This window comes from Ambystoma mexicanum, chromosome 3q (assembly GCF_040938575.1).
Source record: "Ambystoma mexicanum isolate Mex_15411 chromosome 3q, UKY_AmexF1_1, whole genome shotgun sequence".
Classification (NCBI taxonomy): domain Eukaryota; kingdom Metazoa; phylum Chordata; class Amphibia; order Caudata; family Ambystomatidae; genus Ambystoma; species Ambystoma mexicanum.
In genome coordinates, this window is record NC_090926.1 from 579,668,891 (window position 1) to 579,694,221 (window position 25,331).

Sequence of the window (25,331 nt, forward strand, 5' to 3'; positions counted from 1 at the left end):
TTTTCTTGACAAGGTCCGGCATAGTACTCAGAATATGCTGGCCCTTGATTCGTTGTATAACGTGTACAAGATACCCGGGTAAATAAGCTACTAAATTTCCAGTGCATGCTGAGCACCGCTTATTATTGCATGAAACGTCACATTGGGTACCAGAATGAAAACACTCCAAATATTATACTTTAGTAGATCGCCTCTTTTGCAGAACTATGGTCCACCCACCTAGCAGAACTAACGAGCAACAACGCTATGAAAACATTCTTCTTCCACTGCATCCCTCGCTCCCCTGGTTTGTAGCATCCCTCCAACTGTTGGTTTGTGGCATTTATTGCCCACTTATCGTACTCTTGCACAGTCGCAATCACATACACAGAAGAGTTTGTGAGCTGCTAGACCAGTTTTGCAGGCGATATACTTTACGTTGGCTGCATACATTGGCTCAAAAGGTTGGCTCAACCTTGCGAGGAGTGTTTTGAGCTCCCATAAAGTAACAACCTTGTGCACCAGTGGAAACACCCTGAAAAGACCTCATGAACTCCTTTATTAACCTTGAAAAGCACAAGGACCTTGCATCTGAAGTCCAGGATTACTCTGAAATAACTGCCAGGTGGACCAAGTAAATTACCAGATGAAGTATGGTAGCAATTGAGAAGCTTAACCTGATCAGATCCGATGGTGGCTTTCACACCAGATGGTGAATCATTTCCACTTTTTAGCAGCATCCAATTATGAAGGAGTTCTGGCCATGGAGCGAAATCACCTGCCCTCCAGATGGAGACCTAACCAACGACCTCCATGTGTTCAAGAGCTAAGCACAGCAGCTGGGGGATGACAGGTCGTGGTGCAGCACCCTGCCTTCTTCCCGTGACACTAGGTCGAAAGTCTGCAAGAGGGCAATCTTTCGAACAGCCTTTCCGAGAAGCAGTACTGTTTGAGCTATGTTGGAGCAATCGGGATCAGTCTGCAGGGCTGCACCCTTAACATCTGCAGCATCCTGGGGAGTAGCAGGACAGGCAGAAACATGTAACTTGGTGGCCTCTGAGATCAAGAACATCTCCCCAAGGCTGCCCGGATGCAAGGCTCTGCTGGCGAACATCCCCTTTCCCTTGGTTAACGAGTTTACGTTCATCCACACGAGACTTGGAATATGTGATCCACCTGGGGTGGTTAAACTCCCGCTTCTTGCTATGCTGACTCGCACTCACATCTGGGTTTCGCTGGAAAAGCATGATAGTGTACCACCATGCTTCCAGATGTAAAACAACCTGGTGTTGTCTGAAAACTTCTCCTGCACAAGGGTCAGTAACAACTTTAGTGTGAAGACTGCCATGATTTCTAAAACAATGTGTAGCCTCTCTTCAACTGGAGACCACTGCCCTTCCACGTGCAAGTCATACAGGGCTCCACATTCTTCCATTAAAGCATCTTCTGTCAGACATCCAATTGCATTTCTGGAAATTGCAACCGCTTCGTCAAGTTGCTTTGTATTTGCCACCATATAAGGTTGCTAAAGGAACACATTGAGCAGATCTTGTCCTCCCAGTTTTCAGACATCTGGTGCCACCTGGTGTCCAGAAATTCTACAAGTGGATACAGGAAGAGTACACAGTTGCAGACCGTCGTGATGCAAGGCTATGGTGTTCCGGACCAGGATAGACTTGAACTCAGATGGTAGGGTGGTCTCTTGCATTGAGTGTTTGCACCCAGTAACTTAAGCTGCAACTGCATAGTGTCCAGGGATGCTCCTAGGAAGGCTATGGCAGTCAACAGAACTCGTTGAGGACTTGCTGTAGTTTATGGAGAAGCCCAACGATGTAGCACATTATTCCACCAGCTGGGTATGGTGCTCTCCTCAGGGAAATGGCTCAGGGTAGTCTATCATTGAGATAATGTGAAGTCCATTCCTCCTTGGATGGGCAGCTACAGAAGCTTAACACTTGATGAAAACCCTGGCTGAAGGGATGCATCCAGAACTGGTAATGCTGTACAGCGCCTACGAAACATCAGAACAAGCATTTTCATGTCCGAATCCACCTGAACACTGCAAGTCTATCATGTCTAGGACGAGAGGGCGGCTCCCTTTTGAATACAGCCAAGTACCCTTTGCAGAGTTACCATTTGGAATGACAGACTGTAGAACTGTAGAAGTTTGTTGGGAAATCAGAAGTCCAAGATGGGGCTCCAAACTCAGACTTCTTGCAAACGCAGGAAACAGGCAACAGACTCCCGATTTCACTGGCCTTGTGCAAACTGCTCGAAGGTCTGCTTGTGCAGGAGCATCGACTTCCTGTAGCAGAACACAGTCTGTGGGAGGGCTACAACTTGTGGTTTGCGAATATATTTCAGTATGTGGCTGCATGGCAATACAGAAAGCACTGATGAATCTGGACTGTGTCCCTTCTCCAGTGAGGGGAGCCACCCGCTTTAAGGCTAGGTCCCCCCCTGGGGTGGAGGGGGGGGTCTGGACAAGTGGGATCACACTGGGAGTGACTCTCCTCTAATGGACAAGGACTCACATACCGATAAGGAATTTTCATTCCAACGCAGGTTATCTGCCTTAATGGAACTGGAAAGACTTGCTTCAGTTTTAAAACCAAAAAACAGTGACATTTCTCCTCCAACTTTAGGTAATGCTGGAGCTCGTCTGAACGCCACATTCAGAGGACACACCCTTTTTGTTTGGGATGATATATGTAAAAAGTACAAAGAACATTTGAAGAGGAGAGCGACCCCTGCGCACGGGAGGAGAGGAGACTCGGAGGAGAGCCTCGGACGAGAAGTTGTGTGGAGGATTTGAGCCACGCTAGACTGCAGCGAGCAAGCTGGACACTGGAAGGCTGGCATCCTGACCGACCAGGGATCCAAGGTCGGTAAACAGATGGAGGCAGAGAAGAAACAGCCTCATCTGGTGGCGCAACCACAAAGATGCTGCAGTGGGCCTAGGGACTTGTACCAGAATCCGAGACCAGACTGCAGAGGGGTGGGGAGCCCGGATCCCTGAGCAACGCACGAGATGTGCATTTACCGCTGAGACGAGCAACTGCAGGGAAGCGAACACTCCCGAGGAGAGAATACAATTTAGGAGGTACGAACTTTGATGATCAAGGCTGGCGACAAGGACGTTTCAGGAACTTGACAAATAGAAAAAAGCGCGCAAGCCAGCCTAAAAAAAGAGGGCTTCGGAAAGCACTGAGAAACTGAGACTGTCAAGGTTGGGGAAGCCAGAAAGGTTATGGAGCCGATGCCTTATTTTAACCAGATTGCAACAAGGCTAGTGAAGGCCAGAGGACTTTGGTGAGTCTTAAGAAATATAACATTCAAGCCTGGGAGAAACCGTAGGGTTCCAGGAAAAGAGTAAACCTGAAATGGGACAGTGAGAAACAAAAAGCCCGTCAGAGGACATGGGGACTTTGAAGAGTCAGAACCGCGGAAAATATAATAACTATAGAGAAAGAACCTGGAGGGTGTGGAAACTGTATGAAGATATTCACCTTTGACAACTGAACCTACAGAGCTTAACTTTGTTTTGGACAATAACTTTGCACAAAAGGAAAAGTGTGCCAGGCTACTGGACCAGGCAGACTCCCTAGCTCTGGCCTCTTTGTTGCGATTGTTCTTTAAGTGCTAGTGCCAGTTAGCTGTTAGGACTATTTATTCCATTTATTTTTGGACAATGACTAGCACCCTTAGTTTTTGTTTCACTAGGCAGGGAACTGCCATCATAGCGGTAGGGCCAACTAGGCTTTTTTTTAAATTTTAAATAAAATCCCTCAAATATGGCACACAATAGTCAGTCCTTCGACACAACAATCATGTCTGGGTGGTCAAGAAGGGTCCCCATTATTACGAGGGATTCATGTTGTGCACACCATATTGATAACGGAGGGGATGGAATTGAAATAGGGCAGTGTTGCAAATCCATATGAAGCGAGTGGAGTCAATTATGGATGGATATGTTACTTTTAGTGTTACAATCGTTTAGAATGTATACATATTAGATATTCACACGTGAAAAGAAAAAAATATAAAAACTGCAACACAAACACAATGTGGTGCTCTGCTCCATGGTTAGCTGTTGCACATTAATTCTAAATAGCAGGGACATTGACGGAAAGAAGAATGTTCTTGACCTAGTAAGGAGGTCAGCGTACAAACAGGACAAGGTTCCTGCAAGGGAACCGATGTTCTCGCCCTTTGTATTAAATCTAGGAGGGGGTGGGTGGGAGTTGTCATGTTTGGTGGTAATAAACAGGAGGCCCAAAGCCAGGTTATCCGGCGATTAAGTGTTTTTCCAGGTCATCAGACCTTCCTCTATTTGCTAAAATACGTAAGCGGACCATGTGTAATCACACTTAAAGGTAAAGGCCTTAGGCCAGTTATTGCTCGCAATGAATTAGGTTTACAATACCAATGTTTAATCATATACCGACCTCATTACCTACTACAGACGAATCCCAAGAGGTGTATTTTGAATATGATCTGAAGGTTAATCAAGATAAGACTGGCCAATGAAAATAGAATTGGGAAAAAAATGGGATTTCTCTGAAGAGGTTTTGACCAATCATATTTGGGGGTGGGCAAGGGGGGGGTTATAATGAAGTATCTGGAGGGTTTCAAATTATTGCAAAAAGTATATAAGATGCCAACTGATGTTGTATTGTTAAGACATGCATTAGTTTGGGCCTGCAACACCATCTAACCGCTCCACGGAGCATTGCACAATAAACTTTCTTTATATACACAACAGTGTACTCGCTTAAAATGGTGTGCCTGTTTGGGGTTAAGGTGATTAAAGGCCCATCCATCCCCACAGGGGGGGGTGGATAGGAAAAGAAAATTTGGGCCCGCTGGAACTGGCCCCTCGGGTGCGAGGCACCGAAACATCTGCTGCTTTGTTAGAATTGGACTGCTCATCCATGGAATAAGGCACCCTGGCAGGAACGGGAGTGGTCGGTTGTACAATGATCTCTGGAATCAGTTCTGGACATTGCTTTGGAAAAGAAACTGAAAAGGCCTGGAGGGTCCCAGGGATCACGCCAGTTCCATCTTAATTTTAATCACCACGAAAGATTAAGCTACTTTATTTCCGAAGATATCCTGCCGGTCAAAAGGCACATCACCTACCTTGGTTTAGTCATCTTCTCCGAGGAGTGACAAGGCATCCTGCTTTTATGGTCCGGCACAAACTCCAATGGTGGACAAGCTGTGCCACTGCTCCCTGTCATAGCACACAAGAATAGCCAAATAATTATTTGCTACTATGGATTGTGGTTGCAGCTGTGGTAATTACTTCTTTGCCAAGTGTTTGCAGTCCTCTTGCCCCCTTCAGACCCCCTCCTTCCACTGCCCTGACAAGGGCAAAGTGGAAAGGGGGTTACAGGGATGCTTCCTTGCCACCACAGGGACTTTGCAGTGTTTGCAGACATTTAGAGGTTGTCGGGTACCCTGTATTTTGTCTGAACGATCCCTTCTGGCCAGGGCAGTGTAGATTCCTCATGGCAACCAACCCCTCCTCCTAGATGTCAGAGGATAGGGATCGGATTGCCTTATGGGGATTTCTCCCTACACTGGTTCAACAAATCCCCATTTCCTTTGGTCTGTCAGTAGCAAAGTAAACATTTTTGCCACCTTACCCATTGAGGAGTGTTACGCCACACTTTCATGAGACGCAGAATATGTTATGTTATTTATAACGTGCTTAATACCCAGAGGTTTCCAAGCATGGACCCAGGGACCAAACCTGTGTTGCTCCATGTCGTCTTGCTTCCAAGGCAAGCATGTTGCCCCTGAGCTATCCTCCCATCGCAAATACTATGTTTCCCCCCCAATCGGATGGCACCAGAGTGTTCCTAGTCCTCGATGGAGGAGAAATCTGTAGAGGCTGTGTCTGCCCAAACCTAGTTCTCAGAACCAGTGTCCAAGTGGGTACAGAAGGTTGCCATTTCCCTGGCCCGAAGTGGGACAGGAGCAGCTGGGCTTTGCTGGGTGGTTTATCTGGCTACCACACGTCTTACAGAGAATGCAGTGGTGTGTCCTGTCTGAGCTAGGACTTCCTAGGGACAGCCAATATTCCAGAGATTTCAGTGTTTGTAGAATTCCCACTGACGGTAGGCAGATGCTTCAGCATGGCTGGTTGCACTGAGTGACTAGGGGGAGGGAGAGAACAGTGGGGATAGACCACTAAATTGGCTGCCCATCCCATAACAATTCCTCCTCCGAGAGGATGCACTCAAAAATTTTAAGTTTATCAATTTGATGCTGCGGATTATCCTCTGGAAGAACGTTCTGAAATAATAGGCGCGACATATGGCCATAAAGTACTCTGCTTTGGGGTGAGAACCCGCAGTGAGACTGTGCTGAAAATGCAGCCACGGGTGTAGAAAATGCACTTATGGGGCCTAGTCAGTGGAGCAGATCTTGAAGGGCCTGCGATATTCAGCGAGGCTCTTTGATGAGCTGGTAGCAGGTCAGTCGAACAGGTGGCAGCTGTTGTGCAAACTGCTGATAAGAGTCGGTCCGGACTTTGGACGATTTGGACTTTGAAATCAGACGGCACAGCAGTTGAGTGAGCTAGTGACTCGTGGACCGTGCATCCCCAGTCAACTGTCTCCTAGACAGACCATAAGATAATAGTTCCAATCTGATGATCCTTTAGCCCAGCAGAGGATTTAGCTGGGAGGGCTTACGAGCAGCTTTAAAAGCATGGCCAGGATTGCCCCCTCCTTGCCAGTTCTCTTGGGAAGGCTAATCATGTGATCTTACACTTGGATGGGGAACTTTCCAAGGGTCTGCTTGGGTTGACAGAAGTTTCGCTACTGATCGAGGCATTGTCCCTTTATGAACCCAGGCCATCTGTGGCGATCTGAGTGATTTATTAGAAAACGTGATTCGAAAATTGAATAGAAATCCATCTCACGGTTAGGGCAAGCTACAAAAACATTCCTCATGCCGATCGCAAATGGAGAAACTCCAGAAATAGCTTTTCTTTGCTTTACAGTCATGAGGAGCGGTGAAGGTGACACTTCAGAGTGCTCAACCCTGAAGGGAATAGGGTGTTAATCCCCTCAGGCTTGGGAGCTTTCTCTGAGTACCAAGGGTCCCAAACCCCTTAAATATGAAAGCAATTATCTTTTTCTTAAAGAAAGGATGGCACACAGTTGCAGAAGAGGTTTGCAAAACCGTCCAATGAAGGTAGAACTCCAAAAGAGGACACCGCTGAACGAGCATTAACAAGTGAAGATGTAGGGGAGACATTAAGGGGTGCACATTGCAAATCAACCCAAAACGACATGTCACGAAAGAGAATAGTTAATTCTTGCGACAATGCACACTCCCGTTTATAGAACCACGATTCCCAGACACTGGGGAATATTCATCAGCATATGAATTCAAGGAAGATCTATTACTTGACAGGTACAGTCACTAGAGTAGTCAAGTAATGGCGTTATGCACGGTGGTATATCATTTATATATCTTCAACGCACATGCAGCTGTAACATTTAGGAATACTGTGCACAGTACATCAGGTCAGATTGCACACAACTTTACTAGGCGCTACAAAATCAAGTTGCAAGCCGTTAACCAGTCATACATAAGGCCCTTGCGACCACTATTCTATGCATACACATAGTACACCACTCGCCAATAGCGAATGCAAATTTTGCATCCTGGCTTTTCAATACAAATAGTTATTTTTACTATACCAAAACTGTACCAAGTGGAAAACTGGTTTAAAAAAAAAAAAATATATACTTCCTACAGCCATATAATAGTAACAGGCACCCATTTTGAGCAGTCCTTCCGTACCTGTGATTTTAACTCTTAAGACTGCAACTACTTGCACAAAAAGTACCTGGAAAGGAGGTGGCGATAAATATTGTGAAGGTTCCCGTGCACAACTTCTGGCTTCAGCCATCAGGCGGGTAAATCAAGTTTAAAAGCCCACTTTGAGGATAAAAATGGGGTACCCTCCCAATGGCACCAAACTATGGGCTACCGAGTGGAATGCTAGAGTAGAACTCGACAGGCCACAGCCAGGAAAAGGAAGTGTTGGGTAGAGGACTTTATCCCCAATGCAATTCCTATTGGGGAACTCGGGGATGGGGCGGCTAAGTGGTATGTGTACTCTTAGACCCAAGGCAAAGCTCAAAAACAGACCAAGAATTTAGATTAAAGTTGGCTGAGGAAGTGGGGTTATGGCAGGGGACAGCCCCAAAAAGTCAGCCAAAAGTATGAAGGGATTTAACCACATCTGCCAAAAAGTGGTGCGTTTATCAACACTATTCCTTTAAGCGGACATCATACCCCAAATGTCAGCAGAACAAACCAACCTGGTGGTGTGATCAGTACTAGGAGGAGAGCAGTAAACTAGCGGTTTCCCCAAAGAAACAGATGGTAAACTATTGTCGATGACAATTATGTGGGTTTGAGGACATTGTCTGGTCCTCCAGACATGGCGACTATTATATACCACACAGCTTGTAGACCTGCCTCAGTGGCCCATTCCAGGGTGGAAACTAAAGGGGTCTGGCTTGGCAACAAGCATCCCTCCTGCTGCGGCCTAAGCAGAATGTACATGTATCAGACGAATAGTGTCTCAAAATCCAGGACAAGGAAGGGAGGGACCAGAGACAGCAGTCAACAAAAAAAACCAAAAAAAAAGCTGTAGGGTCACTTGAACCCCACATTGTGTGACAGATGGAGCGACTACTCTGCAGAGACATTTGTAGAAGACTTGGGTTTTCATACGTTTCCCTTTTTATTGATTTAAGCGTAGCTTCCCTTTGTTCAGAATAAACATGCATACCGAAACAACAACGGTACTCATTTGTGGCAATTTTAGAGTTCGATGTTCAAGACTTAAAGAACTACCCCTTTAATCCCATACCTTAACCCACAGGTCATGCATGACAAACTCAGCCTTCGATGGGATAGAAGGTGTTCGAGGGCTGGGATAGTTGTGAGCACATTAGGCACAACAGTTGCATACAGTCGATCAGTAGCATCCTGAATAACGAGAAGTAAAAACCCCAAGTTTGCGTCCGAGGGGTTGTACCCCACTTCATGACAAAGAAAAAAAAATACTTCCATCTTCCAAGCAACGGAAGAGGTCTGGGCCACTTCGAGAAAGAAATGTATTGTTCCTTCCAAAAAGGACCCAAGAAAGATCAGAACTCAGTCACCCCTGACATGGGGACTAATTATGAATTGGAAGGTCAAATGTATCCATTCGATTCAGAAATAATCTTTTTGAATTAAAACCAAAGAATTATAAGAGCTACAATATGATGTGCAACGGATTACAAACTACAAAGCATTGTAGAAGAGTCAACTATTAAATTAGTAGGGAAAGCCTGAATAATCATGGCTATTCATTGCAGAAATTAATGTTGGTCGCAACTTAGAGGAGCCCAACTAAAGGGTCTTCAGCAATGGTGGCCTCCTTGCACATCAATTGCTGAACAACATTTGGATTTCACACGAAAGAAATCTTATAACCCCTAATCCTATCATGCAGCTTATGTCTTACTTAAGGGTGACAAAATTCAGACTCGTCCACCTTGTAGACTTCTAGCCGCTGGGACTAACCTGCTAAACATCGTCTGATCATTCTAAAACCTGTAGTTCAGCACAAAAAAAATATAATATATATTATATATTTATTTACAACAGCGATTCTGGTTCCTTCTTGAATAACTAGGCATTGGGAATTAAAGATTTATATTGATCATGGATGTAGGAAAAACAAAAAGATAAAATCTATAGAATAGCCATTACCATACACAACTAACGCAGCATGCAATGAATTTAATCTAACAACTCACTCCCACAGACCGTTAATCAAGAAATGTGTGGACCCAGTGACTACTGGTGGGGATGGATCAGGAATTAACTTCAGGTTTGGCATGGTACTTCAAACTGAATGAATGTTATTGTAGTTGGGTAAGGAACAAGTTACTTACCTGTAACTGTTGTTCTCCAGCATCGGTCTGGCATGGATTCACATGCTCATGAATATTCCCCGTCGTCAGGCGGGGAATCCTCGGTAAAGAAAAAACCAGTATCAGTTTCGTTTCTGATCTGTCTTTCGTAGTAATAACCAATCACTGGTCTCTGCGTCATACTGACCACAGCCAATGACTGCCCTCTACCTAAGCACCGCCTCTGGCAGCCATCTTCAGATTTGGAAGCACGTGAAGTGGCAGTATGACCAAGTGAAGAGCCGCAGAGGGGTAGGCGGGAGGGTTCGCAGTGAATCCATGCCAGACCCATGCTGGAGAACAACAGTTACAGGTAAGTAACTTGTTTCTTCTCCAGCATGGGGTCTGGCATGGATTCACATGCTCATGAATAAAGAATACATAGCAGTACACACATGCACAACCACGGGAGGTGGCAAAGGCTCAACATTAAGCATTACATCAAACTCAACATTAAGCATCTTACCTCCTCACCAGGCTCACCTCAGGCGAACAGGTTGCGCAGCACTGCTTGGCCGACCCTGGACTCCTCCCTGGAATCCCGATCGACGCAGTAGAATTTCGTGAAGGTGTGCGTCGACCTCCACGTAGCAGCCCTGCATATGTCCAGCAGGGGCACACCAGAAAGGAACGCCGTGGTAGCTGCGATCGCTCTGGTGGAATGGGCTCTCGGACGGCCAGGCAGCGGTCGGTTTGCCAACCGATGACAGTACATGATACAGCCGGAGAGCCATCTGGAAATGGAAGCCTTCGAGAGAGCCTTCCCCTGATTGACAGGTCCAAAGTTCACAAAGAGTTGTGACGTCTTCCAAAAACACTTCGTGCGGTCCACGTAGAACTTCAGCGCTCTAGCCACATCCAGCGAGTGCAAAGTCCTCTCAGCCGGCGACGAAGGCGACGGGAAGAACACAGGCAACACCAAGGGTTCGTTGAGATGGAAGTCCGACGGTACCTTGGGCATGAAGGAGGGGTGCGTCCTGAGCACTACCCTCGTGTCGTGAAAAGTCAAGTACGGGGCCTTGCAGGAAAGGGCCTGGATCTCTCCCACCCGTCGTGCGGAGGTGATGGCCACAAGAAACGCTGTTTTCCACGACAGAAACTTCAACGGGGCCGAGTGCAGAGGCTCGAACGGAGGTCCCATGAGCTTGGTCAGCACCACGTTGAGCACCCACGCCGGGGCCGGAGCCTTCACCGGCGGGAACGATCTAAACAGCCCCTTCATGAACTCTTTCACCAGACGATGAGACCACAAGGACGTCCGGCCCGTGGTTCTGGTGTATCGGGAGATCGCAGCAAGATGAATCTTGATGGACGCGTGTGCCAGTCCAGCTTTGGCCAGCGTCAGCAGGTACGGCAGTACCTGGGGAGCCGTAATCCGTAGAGGGTTAATCATCTGTGCGTGGCACCAGACAGAGAACCTCTTCCATTTGTGTCCGTAGCATTTAAGAGTCGAGGACGCCCTGGCCTTTGCAAGAATCTCTCTGCAGTCGGCCGGTATGTCGTATCCTCCAAACTCTAGCGCTGCAGGAGCCAGGCCTGCAAGTTCAGCGATTTCGGGTCGTGGTGGAGGATGGCGCCTCCTTCCCTGGAGAGTAGATCCGCGTCCCCCGGCAGCTTGATTGGCGGGGACGCTGACAAGTCCAGAAGGTCTGGGAACCATATCTGCCTCGGCCACGCAGGTGCGACGAGGATCATCCTGCACCGTGACCTCTTGAGCTGGTTGACGAGCTGGATTAGCAGTGGCAAAGGAGGGAACGCGTAGAGGAACAGGCCCTCCCAGGGGAACGAGAAAGCATCGCCCATGCTCCTCGCCTGGGGAAACCTGCTGGCGAACCTCCGGCACTTGGAGTTCGTCGCCGTCGCGAACAGGTCGATCTGGGGTGTGCCCCACCATCGGAAGAGGCGATCCACTAGATCCTGCCGTAGTTCCCACTCGTGGCACGAGCGCAGCTCCCTGCTGAGTGAGTCGGCGATGGTGTTTTTTATCCCTGCCAGATGAAACGGCACCAGAAACATCCTTTGGGCGACGGCCCAATGCCACAGGTCCTGCGCCTCCTTGGACAGCGCTGGGGACCTGGTTCCGCCCCGTTTCCTGATGTAAAACATGGTGGTGGTGTTGTCGGTGAAGATCCTCACCACCTTGCCCTTGAGGGACGGAAGGAAGGACCTGAGGGCCCAGAACACTGCACGGAGCTCCAGGACGTTGATATGGAGGGACTTCTCCGTCGGGAGCCAAAGGCCTCTCGCGTGCAGATTTTCGGTGTGCGCTCCCCACCCTTCCAGGGAGGCATCCGTGGTCACTGTCTCCTGGTGGTCTGGGGTCTGGAAGTCCATGCCCACCGTCAGATGCGCGCGGATGCCCCACCACCGGACCGCTCGGCGGAAACTCTCGTCGAGTGTGATCCTCTCCTCGAAGCCGCCCGTAGTTTGGATCCAGCGCGCGTCCAGGAACTCCTGCAACGGGCGCATCCGGAGCCTGCACATGGGAATGAGGTAGATGCAAGAAGACATTCCGAGGGGGGGACTTGATGGACCTCACCTTGGCCGCGTCGGAAACCAACATCCGCTGTACCTTGCCCAGGATGGACCTGGTCCTTTCCTCCGACGGGGAGGCCAGAAGGGACACTGTGTCGAGCTTCGCTCCCAGAAACAGTGCGTTTTGCGCGGGTACCAGGTGAGACTTGGCGTAGTTCACGGAGAATCCCAGGTCCGTGAGAAGTTGGACGGTCCTTGCCGTGTGATCCACGGCGAGCTCCCTCGTCTTGGCTCGGATGAGCCAGTCGTCCAGGTAGGGGTAGACGTGGATCCCCTCGCGGCGCAGCTGCGCCGCCACCGGTGCAAGGCACTTGGTAAATACCCTGGGTGCCGACCGTAGTCCGAAGGGGAGGGCTTTGAACTGGTAGTGACGCCCTTGGACCACAAACCTGAGGAATTTTCGGTGCCCCTTTAGGATGGGAATATGGAAGTAGGCATCCTTCAAATCCAACGACGACAGGAAGTCTCCTTCCTCCAGCTGACCCAGGACGTGCTGGAGGGTGACCATCCGGAACTTTTGCGCCTTGATGAACTTGTTCAGACGTCGCAGGTCCAGGATGGGGCGCCATCCCCCCCGTCTTCTTCTTCACGAGGAAGTATCTCGAGTAAACTCCGGAGCCCCGAAGCCTCTTTGGGACGAGTTCGATGGCGCCCTTCCTGAGCATCGCCTTTACCTCCAGGAGAAGTTGAGGGACGTGAAGTTCTTTCCTGGCCACGGGGGGGACGCGCGGACACCTTCTTTGAAACTCGAGCGCGTGGCCCCGGGCCAAGGCGTCCAGCACCCAACGGTCGGTGGAGATGGACTCCCACACGCTGACGAAGCTCGCCAGCCGGCCTCCCACCGGGGTGCTTCGGTGGGGGCCCGACCCCACGGTCGGTTCAATCCTGCTTCGACGAGGCTTTGCCGCCTTGACCCCCTTGGCGAAGACGGCGGGGTCCGCCAGACTTGCCTCGTCCTCTGTAGGCCTCCTGAGCCGACGAGCGGGCCGCTTGACGGTAGGTGGAGAAACCGCCGCCGGAACTTTTGGAGGCGCCCTTGCCTCCGCTGCTCCGAAAGGGCGTCCGTCGTTGTTGCAGAACTCCAAGGGCCCGGGCCGTCTCGGTGTCCGCTTTAATGGCCTGAAGGGAATCATCCACTGTTTTCCCAAACAGGTTGTTCCCATCGAAGGGCATGTCCAGGACTCTGGTCTGAACGTCTTGACAGAAGTCCGTAGCCTTGAGCCATCCATGCCGCCTAAGGCAAACGCCGTTGCCCAACTGGCGGAACCCAGTGTCGGCGATGTCCGTCGCAACGGTAATGGCGTGGTCCGAAGCCAGCTCACCTTCCTGCAGGATCTCCAGGGCCTCTGCCCTCTTGTCGTCCGGCAAGAAGTCCAGCAGGGGAGCCAGTTTGTACCAGAGCACCCTGTCGTAGCAGGCCACGATAGCCAAGGCGTTGGCCGCTTTAATCATCGTCGCCGCAGACGAGATGACTCTGCGTCCCATAGCGTCCAATTTCTTTCCCTCGCCGTCCGGTGGGGAAGTCGATGTGGAGGCCGCACCCCCCCCGCTTTTTTCCTGCCCGCCGCGGAGACGACGGAGTCCGGGGTAGGCTGCGCCCGGAGGCACAGGGGGGCCGTGTCCGGGACCCGGTACCTCTTCTCGTACCGGTCCCTTCTAGCTGGCGTCGTGGAAGGATTCTTGAGGAGGGTGAGGCCCTCATCCCAAATGTCCAAATGTCGTCCAATAGAGGCACTGAGAGGACCGTCTTCCTCTTGGCCTTGCGCCGCTGATAAAGGAAACCTTCCTTCTCCTCAGGGCAGAGTTGGAAAAGCTCGGATGCCCTGGTGATCATGGAGTGGAACGATCCAATCTCGTCGGGCGGAGAAGCCCTGGTGGGAGGCGACGACGGTACATCCTCGTCGTATACCTAGTCGTCCGTACCCGTCGCTGCCGTGTCAGTCCCCGTATCATCCCCTCGGGTGGACGGGGAGGAGGGCTGGAAGGGGCGCGACGGCTGAAAAGGAGGCGGAGGGTGGATCCTTCTTTTCTTGGTAGGGGGGAACACCAGAAGGTCCCGGTTCTGGGTCCCCCGACGGGAGAGGTTCCGTCGGCAACGGTAGTCTCGTCCTTATCTCTGAGCATAAGGACTGTATAGCCAACAAAATGGCCGCTGAGTTGTCTCGCGGCGCTGGCAGAGGGGAATCCGACGGGCGATCAGGGGCCCCGTCGGTACCCTCGACGATGTCGTCGTCACCTGCGTCGGGATCCATCCCGACGGGCCGGTCTTCTTCCACGCCGAGGCCGTGGCTTAAGACTTCGACCAGCTCCTCCTCCGAGGTTGAGGCCGAATCTACGACGACGCCCTGCCCCCCCCCCCCTTTTTCTTCCCCACGGGGGATTTCACGGGGGTCCTATCGATGGGCACAAAAGAGGACTCCCTCCGAGGTGGCAGGGAGACTCTGAGCCCCCGAGGTCGCCACCACTGGTGTAGCCTCCACAGGCTGAGCCAGGGCCGCCGCGACAGTTTCGATAGAGGGCTTGGCCGGATGGATTAAGGCCTTCACCACCCTAGGTGCGCTCACCGCCTTATCCTTGAGGGGGGGGACACTGCCTCGCTCCCCCTTCGAGCTCGACCGGGGCCTCTCCAGGAGCTTCGCCGGGTGCTCGGCCTTCCTCTTACCCGACCCAGAGCGTTGGCTCGTGGTTGATGGTGCCGGGGAGGGTGCGCCCTGCCTGGCGCTCCCGGTGCCAGCGGACTCGCGGTGCTTGGCCTCATGTTGGACCCCCGTCGCCGGGGCGTCCTCAAATGTCTTAGAAGACCGCTCGGCTTTCTTCCTCTTCTTCTCGCCGGACGGGCTCTTCACTTCCAGCCAGTTGGCGAGACGTTGATGGCGGTCCTTCATGGTCCGCTCCGACATGTTGCCGCAACACGCACAGTCCTTCTCCACGTGCGTCTTGTCCTCATGTAGGCAGTAAAGACAAAAAAAAAAAAGTGTTCGTCCTCCTTGAAGACGTTCTGCAGCTGGCTTCCAGGGCAGACCCTGAACAGCTTTCCAGGCGTCGAGCTCCCCTTCTCCTGGGCCATGACCGGGCCTGAGAAACTTCTGGAGTCCTCCAAAAGCGTAGCGCGACGAAATCTTCACCCTTGAGGGGCGCAGACGAATCCGACACGGGTCCCCGTTGATCGGATGGAGAATCGGTGGAGCTTGAGGCTCTTTTGACCGAAAAAACGAAGTTTGAGAAAAAACGTGAAAAAAATAGCACTAACGCTCGAGAGCAATAGCACGAGGATCCCAACACATGAACGTGCGGTAAAAATCTGAAGATGGCTGCCAGAGGCGGTGCTTAGGTAGAGGGCAGTCATTGGCTGTGGTCAGTATGACGCAGAGACCAGTGATTGGTTATTACTACGAAAGACAGATCAGAAACGAAACTGATACTGGTTTTTTCTTTACCGAGGATTCCCAGTCTGACGACGGGGAATATTCATGAGCACGTGAATCCATGCCAGACCCCATCCTGGAGAAATACTGCTCATCCTAGAATTCAATTTGCATCTTTTTTTATTTTTAAGGGGGCGGGGGAGCCATCAGCGTACTCAGGCTGATAGTTTCATCCCCATTCTTAAGCTAGTGAGTCACTTCCAATGTGCTTTTTTTACAGTAAAAAGGAGAATTTCAGATTCTACAATCCTAAAAGACAACTGACGAGACGGAAAACCATTCTAAAAATGGGAGGTCATGATCAAACAATATACTTACAAAAATCCTACTGCTACAGGTCCAGCATGTGTTACACTACATAGTCCACTACGAGTAGAGCGGTATTGTTGGCAGACTGAAAAACCGAACTCGGACAAAACATGATGAAATAACTTATCTAGGTCGGAACTGGACTTTGCTACCAGTGCCTCAGGCAATTCATGCGAATGTCCATGTGGCATTTATTATGTTGGCAAACCAACAAGGAAAGCAAAGGTTCTGCGGAAAACCACACAAGTCCAACATCAGGATTGTTTCATCACAGATTGCAAATTTTATGTTGCATTACCAAGGACATCGCCCTCAAGTCCATGAGCTAACACGCGGAAGTTCAGCCATCCACCAGAAGGAAGGACATGTGCAGAGCAACACTTCCGGTGCAGGAAGGAAAGAATTGGAAGCCGTGTCTTCTGGGTCTATGCCACCCAGAGTCTGGAACCTATTTCCCCCCCCACCCCCCCATCAACACCAGACTTGCCCCATCTACATTTCAGGAAGGAGCTCAAAACCCTCCACTTCCAAGAACCGATTCCTCTCCAAGGCCTAGGTTCACACCCTCAACTCCCCAGCCAACCCGAGACTGTAACCTGCTTTTTTGTTGTGATCTTTAGGTTTTTTCCATTGACGAGTTAAAACATATGCAGCAGCTTATGAATTTGTTGCGTTCGCCCTGTTGGAAGGTTTTAAAGCGATTGGTTAATAGCTAGCATTATGCTAGCACATAGTTGGAGGCATGTACATTTTTTTCCTGTACCATTAGCTTACCATGTATTTGTTTAGTGGTTAAATATTCCCATGTCTCGGGAAGATAGCTCAGGGGCAATGTGCTCACCTTTGAAGCAAGACTACATGGAGCACCACAGGTTCGGTCTGCGCTTCGAAAACTCTGGGTATTAAATAACCTCATAACATTCTTTATTTGCATTAGTTGTATTGGTTACTCAGGAGCATTCGCTAATTTAGCAAAAAGGTAGCATGCATGACCAGCGGTACCCCCCGCCCCCCTCCCCCAGTATCCCTTCACTGCAAGAAGTAAAGAATGCATCTTGAGAGGTGAATAACATTGCTACACAAAGTTGGATTAACAACCAAAGATCCTTCTGAATGCATTTTTCTTCAAAAAGGAGCCGTTCATTTCACCTGTAGTCTCCAATGTGGAGTCACGATTGGTGTGCATTGCACAGTCCTACCTACGCTGATCAGGGGGGGCTAGTCAGTTTAATTATAGCACCCAACGGATTGCAAGAGCCTACTGCACCCCAACATTTGTTTATGGATGTGAATTGGAGACGGATATTTTTAAGTCTCAATTCGGAAGACTGGCCATACAAATTGAGATGGTATCCAGTTAAGTAACAGTTACATTTTAGAGTTCGAAAACACCCTCGAGTTGGAATCTAGCAGTTTAACCGTCCCGACTACAAGGTCGTGAATTAAGTTTAGTTTGCATTGAAAGTTAATTAAAACCCAAATTGAAAAAATAAACCCAAACCCTCACGTGAAAGCATCTTGTATCATCCTTTCCGCTAATCTGAGCTAAAAGTACTTTATAAGCGACCCCAGCTCAGCGTATGCCTGCCAGTAGGAGTACAGATATATAAAAAATAAAAAAAATGCAATCATTCAATAGGAAGAAAACCGTTGGGATAGGCGGTACGTCTTCGTGATTGCGTTGAAGTCAGCAAATACAAAGCAGAAACCTATTCCTCTGCCACGCTTTTACAGCGCACAGATTTACCAAGTGGTCTCACTTCCGTGTGCAGAAGAGGAAAAAATTTCAAACAGGTATCCAAACGTAAGGAGTGAGAACACCCGCTGAGCAATGAGCGATCTGTTAACCATGCTGGAACCCTGTTGAGCGTGCAGTCATTTCAAAGCCATGTACCATAGATGTGAAGACCAGGGCATCTAAGGAAATGGAGCTCTGTCCCCCTTACAATGCTCTGGGACCAGTGCAGGTGAAATTCTGTGGCCCAAGGCCTCAACTGCTACCTATAATGGAACCAAGCTCCTGCTCACGGGCAGTGAAAAAAAAGCCTGTACGTACCACCAAGCTCCCAGAAGGAAAAAGCAACAGCAGCACTTATTGGGATTCCATGCAACCCAGAAGTCACTAAAATAGCTCTGCAACCAGATTTCCCACATTCAACCACTTACAACCTCCACCAACTTGGACAATGCCTACCGGTTCCCAAGCTTCTTTGAGCCATTTGCTATTGCAGACTGTTGGACCCAGTCGATCAGATCACCAACCCAACACTTACACATTGCCTAGAGAAACTCCTGGAAGCCTGACAATGCAGTTGAACCCCTAAAGGCAACAGCCAAGGTACGCAAACAGGCCCTGTACCCATGGTGGATTTTCTGGGACCAGAGTGACTGGAGCCCCTTTTTGCACCTTTTCTTGAAAAAAAAAGATCCTTTAAAGTGCCATTGCTTGCATGATCTCCTCCAACCCCCGTACTGGGAGAAGGGGTTGGGCGAATATTCTCTTCATTTCTCCCTTTCCTGTGTTCTTTTCGCAGGGGTGTTTTTTTTTATTGCATTTTCTAGTTTGTGCATTCTTGAATAAAGTATTACATTTTTTTTAAAGAACCTTGGACATTTTAATTTTTGATTCTGTAGGATTGCTGTTTAGGTTGCTACTATAAGCACTTCACAATGAAGAGTATCGGCAGCCTGCCCTCGGCCCTCATTACCACAAAAGGCAAAGGAAATACATCTCTTGGATGTGCCCATTTCACTTATGTTTGGGATCACTGCTGGTTTTGTAGTAGTGTGGGGCAGAGTAGGTTGTTGACTCATGCTTGTACTTCAGCAGAGAAGCTGTCATTTTGTCACAGACCGCAGTACCACAACCCAATTCTTCATTTGCGTAGTCTTGGGTTTCCTCCATCGTTTCCCCTGTGTGGGAGGGTTTTCTGCTCCGTTTTGAAATCAGAGACGTCCAGATCCGCTTGGTCGGTGCCATCTCAGTCATTGCTTTCACTCCTGGCTGGTGGGTCACCCCCATGGGAAGACATTTTACTTATTGGATCATCTCATCCATTCCCGAGCAACATTCGCAAAACTGTTGGTTCTGTGCTGATAGCTTATATTCCCATTTACCTTCAGGGGTCCCCCAGAGTTCGTGATAATGGGTCTCCGCAGGATTCAACACAGACTTACATTAGCCCGAATACCGCCTTGCTTCAAGTGGCTTCTCGGTCTCGAACCTGGAACTCTCCTAAAGGGTGTCATTGAGCCCTGAGGTGGTTTGCAGTCTTTTTCCACACCTGTGGGGAAAAGAACATACTTCCCTGACTTTATCCCATAACCATAGCTCTGCCTAGGGAATATCCAGTTTCATCTCATGGTGAACTTTTCTGCAACTCCTGAACACCTACAAAGGGACTTAAGGGTACTAACCATGACATTATATTTATCCGTGGTCCCTGGAATTCTATACATTTGCAGTGGATGACGAATTTACTATGTATTCCTTTTTAAAACATTGCAATAATCACCTGCCTATGGGAACGCATTAGGCTAAAATGTAACTGTTCGTTATTTTAATGCTGTATTTCCTGGAGTATAATGAAACCATGCAGGTAGAATATTGTATAACCTAGGCCAGAAGGTGAATGAGTTTAGGCCATCAGTTAACCCCTTCTCTCCCTTTATTTGATATATACGGTCTACCTGAGTGATGTAATATGGCATTTTCTATAGCGCTTATTGCCAATGGTATGCCTCAAAGCGCTGTAGGCCAACTAATCTCATACTTTGGGCTTCGGTTCTGCAAGCTAGTCTGTGGAATTCAGCAAGCATGTGCCCATTTAGCCAGTACGAAGGTGGGTAGGGGTGCCCAAGTCCCTGCTAGCGACCCAGGTAGAGCAGGCTTGTGGTGGTGTATTGTGAAGTCTGTTGGGCAAGTAGGCGAGTTAAGGAAACTGATGTGTCCAGCTAGATGGAATTTTTATCGTGAGACTAAAAATTGCATTCTAGTGGCAGAGGTGATGTGCGATATGAGTGTAGCGGGTGATGTTTGAGGGTGGGTAGCCGTGCCTTTCAGGAGGGATACGGCTGTCTTCCATAAAGAGCTACATGTACCCGAGAGAACTGATTGCTTGTTTTGTTGAAGGATTGCCGGTCTGGTCATGCAGGTCTATGGGAATCCATTCTGTGCGTGCCCTGCACTTTCCTGGAGTCTCCTCACACGACTCATCGATGCCCCCCCGCCTACCTGTCTGGGGGCAACATTCAAACGAGAAGCCAATGAGATCAGTCAAGACAGAGGTGGGAAGGTCTCCAATGCCTTCCTGAAGGAGAGGCGATTGCAGCAGATGGTAAAATGGATAGAGTTCCATACTGTGGGTGCTTGAACGGAAAAGCTGGATCCCCATTCTGGTTGGTTTAGAGGCAGGGATGAACAAGAGGAGGTGCCTGATCAAGTTTGGTGGGTCTGTAGGAGGCAACCTTGTGTTTCAGATATTCTGAGTCCGTGTAGAGCAGTGGGTGATGCATGGCCTTGAAGGTGGGCCGTTGCCCTTACAGGGAGCCAGTGCAGGACATGGTGGGTGGCTCTCTAGGGCCTAGGGCCAGGAGGAGCCTGGCTGCAGTCTTTTGGATGCAGAGTTTTCAGAGTTGAGATGCAGCGGGAGCGCAGGTAGAAGGTGGTTAGCATAATCCGAGCGAAAGAGGATAATGGTCGCGATTGCAGCAACTGAGGATAGGTGTGCTATGGGAAGATGCAGGGCGTGCCTAGGTGTATATAGCATGATTATGACAAAGCGTTGATGCGAGTGTCAGATCTGTGCCCATAGTGCATCCAAGGTTCTTTTCTGTGTTGGAAGGGTGAAGGCATAGGGAGGACAGACGTTGGGTGGGTGGCAGGAGGAAAGGCGGCAGTCTTCTCACAGTTCACAATTTCACTTTTTCCTGGATTGAGAAGGCAGTTGCTGTTATCCAATGGGCAGGAGTAGAGGCCAGAGGAGGGGTTGAGGTGTCCTTTGGGATCTTGAACATGATTTGGGTGCATTTTGCGTAGTTGTAGCAAGACAGGCCGTGTGAACAGATAAGAGCTGGGAGGGGCTTAGGTAGAGGTTAAATAGCAGCGGGGGTGGAGGCACCTTGTGGTACTCCATTGGTGACAAAGTGCAGAGTAGAGAAGGGAGGCATGCATGCAATTTGGAATCTGGTGGAGAGGAAGGAGGGTATCCACTTTAATGCTGCTTCTGATGTAGAGTAAGTGGAGTTGGTCCATGAGGATACGGTGGTCAGTGGTTTCAAGGGCTGCCGAGAGGTCGTAAAGGAGACGTGCAGCACAACCATCCGCCTTTGAGGTTCTTTTGCGATCATCCCAATTCCTCGTAGGGGTCGGAATGCAGACTGGCTGGTGGTTAGCTCTATGAAGAGGTTGGATTCAGAGAAAGGGCATAGCTGGGCATAAGCTGAATGGTCAACTAGTTTGGCTATGAAGCCGTTATTCAAGATGGGTCTGTAGTTGGCTGGTAGAAGGGAGTCAAGGGAGGGTTTTGATATGGGATGTATTAAATGTTTGGAGTCACCTGTCTTACTATACACTGGAGGGTTTGAGATGTTGGGACTGTCCATGCATTTGCAGATCCTGATCAAGACGAAATGTGTTTTTATCACTGTCTAGGGTTCACTTTTACAATTCACTGTGCTTCCTATCAGGCATACATTTATCATAGGGTTGGTAGTGGCTGCCAATGGCCCTTTACTGTTACTGAATGAAAGTACTTATCTGAATTTCCATTTACTCTGTAATTTGGCGATAAATGTTTCAGCATACCAGGGTTGTATTCTTTGGAGACAATTGAGAGCCATTGTACCTCACTGCCAGCCGACCTGCTTTTTTAGAAAGAAGCTTAGCGGCTCTGCCATTGCTAACCAGAGCTAGCCTGTCCATCATTTGGTTGGAAATACAGTCTTGCCATTAGGTAGAGGGTTTAACATCCCTTACTAGAGAGCTTTCGAAAAATCTCAACAGGAATCATGTATGCCAACTTGGACAGTGTTAAAGTGACCAGAACATTTGAGACACCAAAGCCACAGCAGACTTTCCCCATCACAGGTAAGTGGTAACAGATGCTTAACCCCGATGTTTTCAAATCGCTCTTAATTCGCAGACTCCTAGAATCAATTTGTTTGTTCAAAGGAAAGCCTGAATAGAAAAAGGCTATGCCAACGTCGAGGCAAGTCCCCCTATGGATAATAAACAGCAACGTGTTCCTCGGCCACAAGAACTAGCTTTTAAAGGGTGCCACAAAGGGTTCCAATATTACCATTTGATGTGAAGGTTAAGATTAACATTTGCAGTGCACAATACCCACATCCAAGTACTTTCCCCAAGTTAGTAATAAACAGAATTAGCGAAAACTTGATATTTAGCTAAATCAAACTTGCTAGGATTGAAACCTGTATGATTCATTGCAGCAAGCTCAGTACTCCATTGTACCATCTTAAACGCCAATGCAAACGTGTAGGTTGACCGGGAAGTGCAGAACAAAAGGGAAAGACTGCAAATAGCCAGTAAGTCCTCCCAGCGAGTTAAGTGCTTGCCTTGGATATCTGTATGCAAACGAAGTTATAGGATTGAACCCCGGAAGGGCGAATTCACCCATTCATCTTCCAAAGGACGATAAATTGTTTACTATTAACTTGGGTAAACAGAGTACGTGACTTGATATACTGACCGCGTCCCAGTGCTCACATTTCTCCCTACAAGTTTTTGTAAAATAGTCAAATGTCCCATTTACAGAAGTTTTTTTTAAGCTTAGTCTTTACCAGGGAAGACCTGACAAAGTAAGACTACAGTTCAGATAGCAGCTGAAAAAGAAAGCCTGGCTGGAGAAGAAAACCCGTGCAAAAGCAGCTTCCTTACTGCTGTCAAAGGGCTCTGAAAAGAACCAGATGCAAGTGTGGCGCGATGAGGGAACAGAGCTAAGGAAATAGTACAAATGAGATGTGGAGAACGTGTAAATGTAATGATGGGTAGGGACATAAAAACACAAGAGCGACACATGCACAATCAGTGGCAATAGTTCCCAAGCGTGCCACAATTCCAATCGTTCGTGGCTTGGCCATTCTAGCCCATCATGTTCACTGCTCGGCCTTTGAAGTCATAGATCAGCACTATTGTTTTACATTTGTCCCAGTTTTTGGTTTGCAAAATTTTGTTATCATAAGCAGGAAGCAGTGTATACAAATCTTTATCGTTAAAATAGAAGACCTAAAAACTTTTTTTTATTTTTTTTTTTTAAAAAAGGACGTACAAACATTGTATTTTGCCACACATTACGCTCTTCATATAATGGGCACAAAGTAAAAAACAGTGGCAAGCAAACCTGTCCTGACTTTTGAAAAAGGACATGGGTGGACCATTATTCGCACACTTCAAAGCAGGAGTACGCCACTGGCTTTATAACAAACCGTGCAACTTAGGAAGGCCCAAAAAGGCATGCCCCTTTTACAGTGTGGCAGAGGTGGGTGGACCAAGACCAGGGACCACTCTATAAGACAGCCCCACGTATTCATTTAAGGCCAGCTCTGCACTGCATGCCCAGGCCCACTACATAGCATTTCTGTTCACTTTTTTCTAAGGAGGAGCGCCAGGGTGCCCTGATCCGTTAGTCCTCTATACTCCATTGTGTGCCCCCAGCGTGGCCTACTCAATCTGCTCTAGAAGGCGCCCATACTGGCTCAATGCAGCTTTATAGCCGCTCTTTCAATAAAGGATCTTGTATAGAGTACACCCAGCTTGCTAAGGCGGCTGATCCAGGCTCAGCTTACACGGGAGTGTGCAATACAGCAGGGCTCCACCCTCAAATAATGTGCACAAGACACGGTGGCAATGCAGGAAACAAAGCAGCAGAAGGGACGCCAGCAATACTCACATAGATTAGGCCCGAGTAGTAGCGCTCTTTGAGGTTGTGCAGCACGGAAGCTTCATTCAGGCACGTCAGCTCCGCCATGTCTTCAACTTTGGAGAACTTTGGTGGGTTCATCTTCTGGATGTCATCCTTGTTTACCTTGACCTTCTTGCCATTTTCTGCCAGCTCCAAAATGGCCTCGTCACCCGCCTCCTCCTTCAGGTAGGCTGCTTCGAAGCCCTGCTTTTCCGAAGGAATCCATACCTGCTTCTTGGCAGCCCAGTCCGCCTGTGCCAACGGGTTGTTAATGTAGTTCCTGTCCACGAACAGATACTTCTCAGCGTCCCGCTGCGTCATTGTGCCTCAGAGAAGCAACCTGTAGAGACAGAAGGGGAAGGCCACATTAGTAAGAAACAACCAGAGAAGCTAGTCGAACGATACAGGGGTGTCTGCAAAGGAGGTACAGTCTTGTGACAGTTTGTCTTCACACCACTGCAGTATGCATCTACTCATCAAGTACTTTAAAAATACTGCTACACAAAGACACCACTGCACTGGCTGTTATTTGCCATTACAAATATATGGTAGTCCGTGGACTGTCACGTTAGTATGAGCCATTGAGCTTACATAGACAATGTGCACGAAATGCAGCAACATACAACTCCTATAACTCAACAGGTGTACGTGTAAGACAATCACCTAGCAAACTCTTGGTGCTGAGTAGGCTTGTGACCCAACTCATTGGTACTACTGTCAAAATCAGAGGGATGAGTGTATGAGCCAGGATTTGAACCAGTGATAGAGGTTCAAATAGATCCTCTGGAGGAAACCCCAAGTCCACCGAGCCAGTGTGCCTGGCAAAGCTAAAAAGCGTGTAAAATGCTGCCATTAAGGGACGGCCTGTAGCATGGATAATCTTGCCAGTCGCCCAGGGTTCTGCACAAATGTATGCCCCAATATAGGCAACAGTTGCCACCTATACACTAACTCCAAGAGCATATGCTGCAGGGCCTGAAGCCTCCACGTTCTGATGCGTGTTCGAGAAAGGACTCCCCACCACGCCCTCAAACCCCCACCACCAACACAGCCCTTCGATCTCATTGTGCCAGGCAAATACCGGACACTTTCGTGGCAGAGGAGCATTTAAAAAGGAAGTTCTTTACGAGTGATGGTTAATTGGGGACAACCATTGTTTGACA

General features: G+C 48.8%; 1 protein-coding gene across 2 annotated transcripts in view; it reads right to left on the bottom strand.

Moving 5' to 3' along the window:
- Nucleotides 1-25,331, bottom strand: part of MYH9 (myosin heavy chain 9) — a 500,061-nt gene that overhangs the window by 409,014 nt on the left and 65,716 nt on the right. For both annotated transcript variants that reach the window (XM_069654373.1, XM_069654374.1), the window contains exon 2: nt 24,157-24,508. In XM_069654373.1, coding sequence (XP_069510474.1) covers nt 24,157-24,489 — 333 coding nt within the window. In that variant the 5' untranslated portion in view covers nt 24,490-24,508. The remainder of the gene's footprint in view (nt 1-24,156; nt 24,509-25,331) is intronic.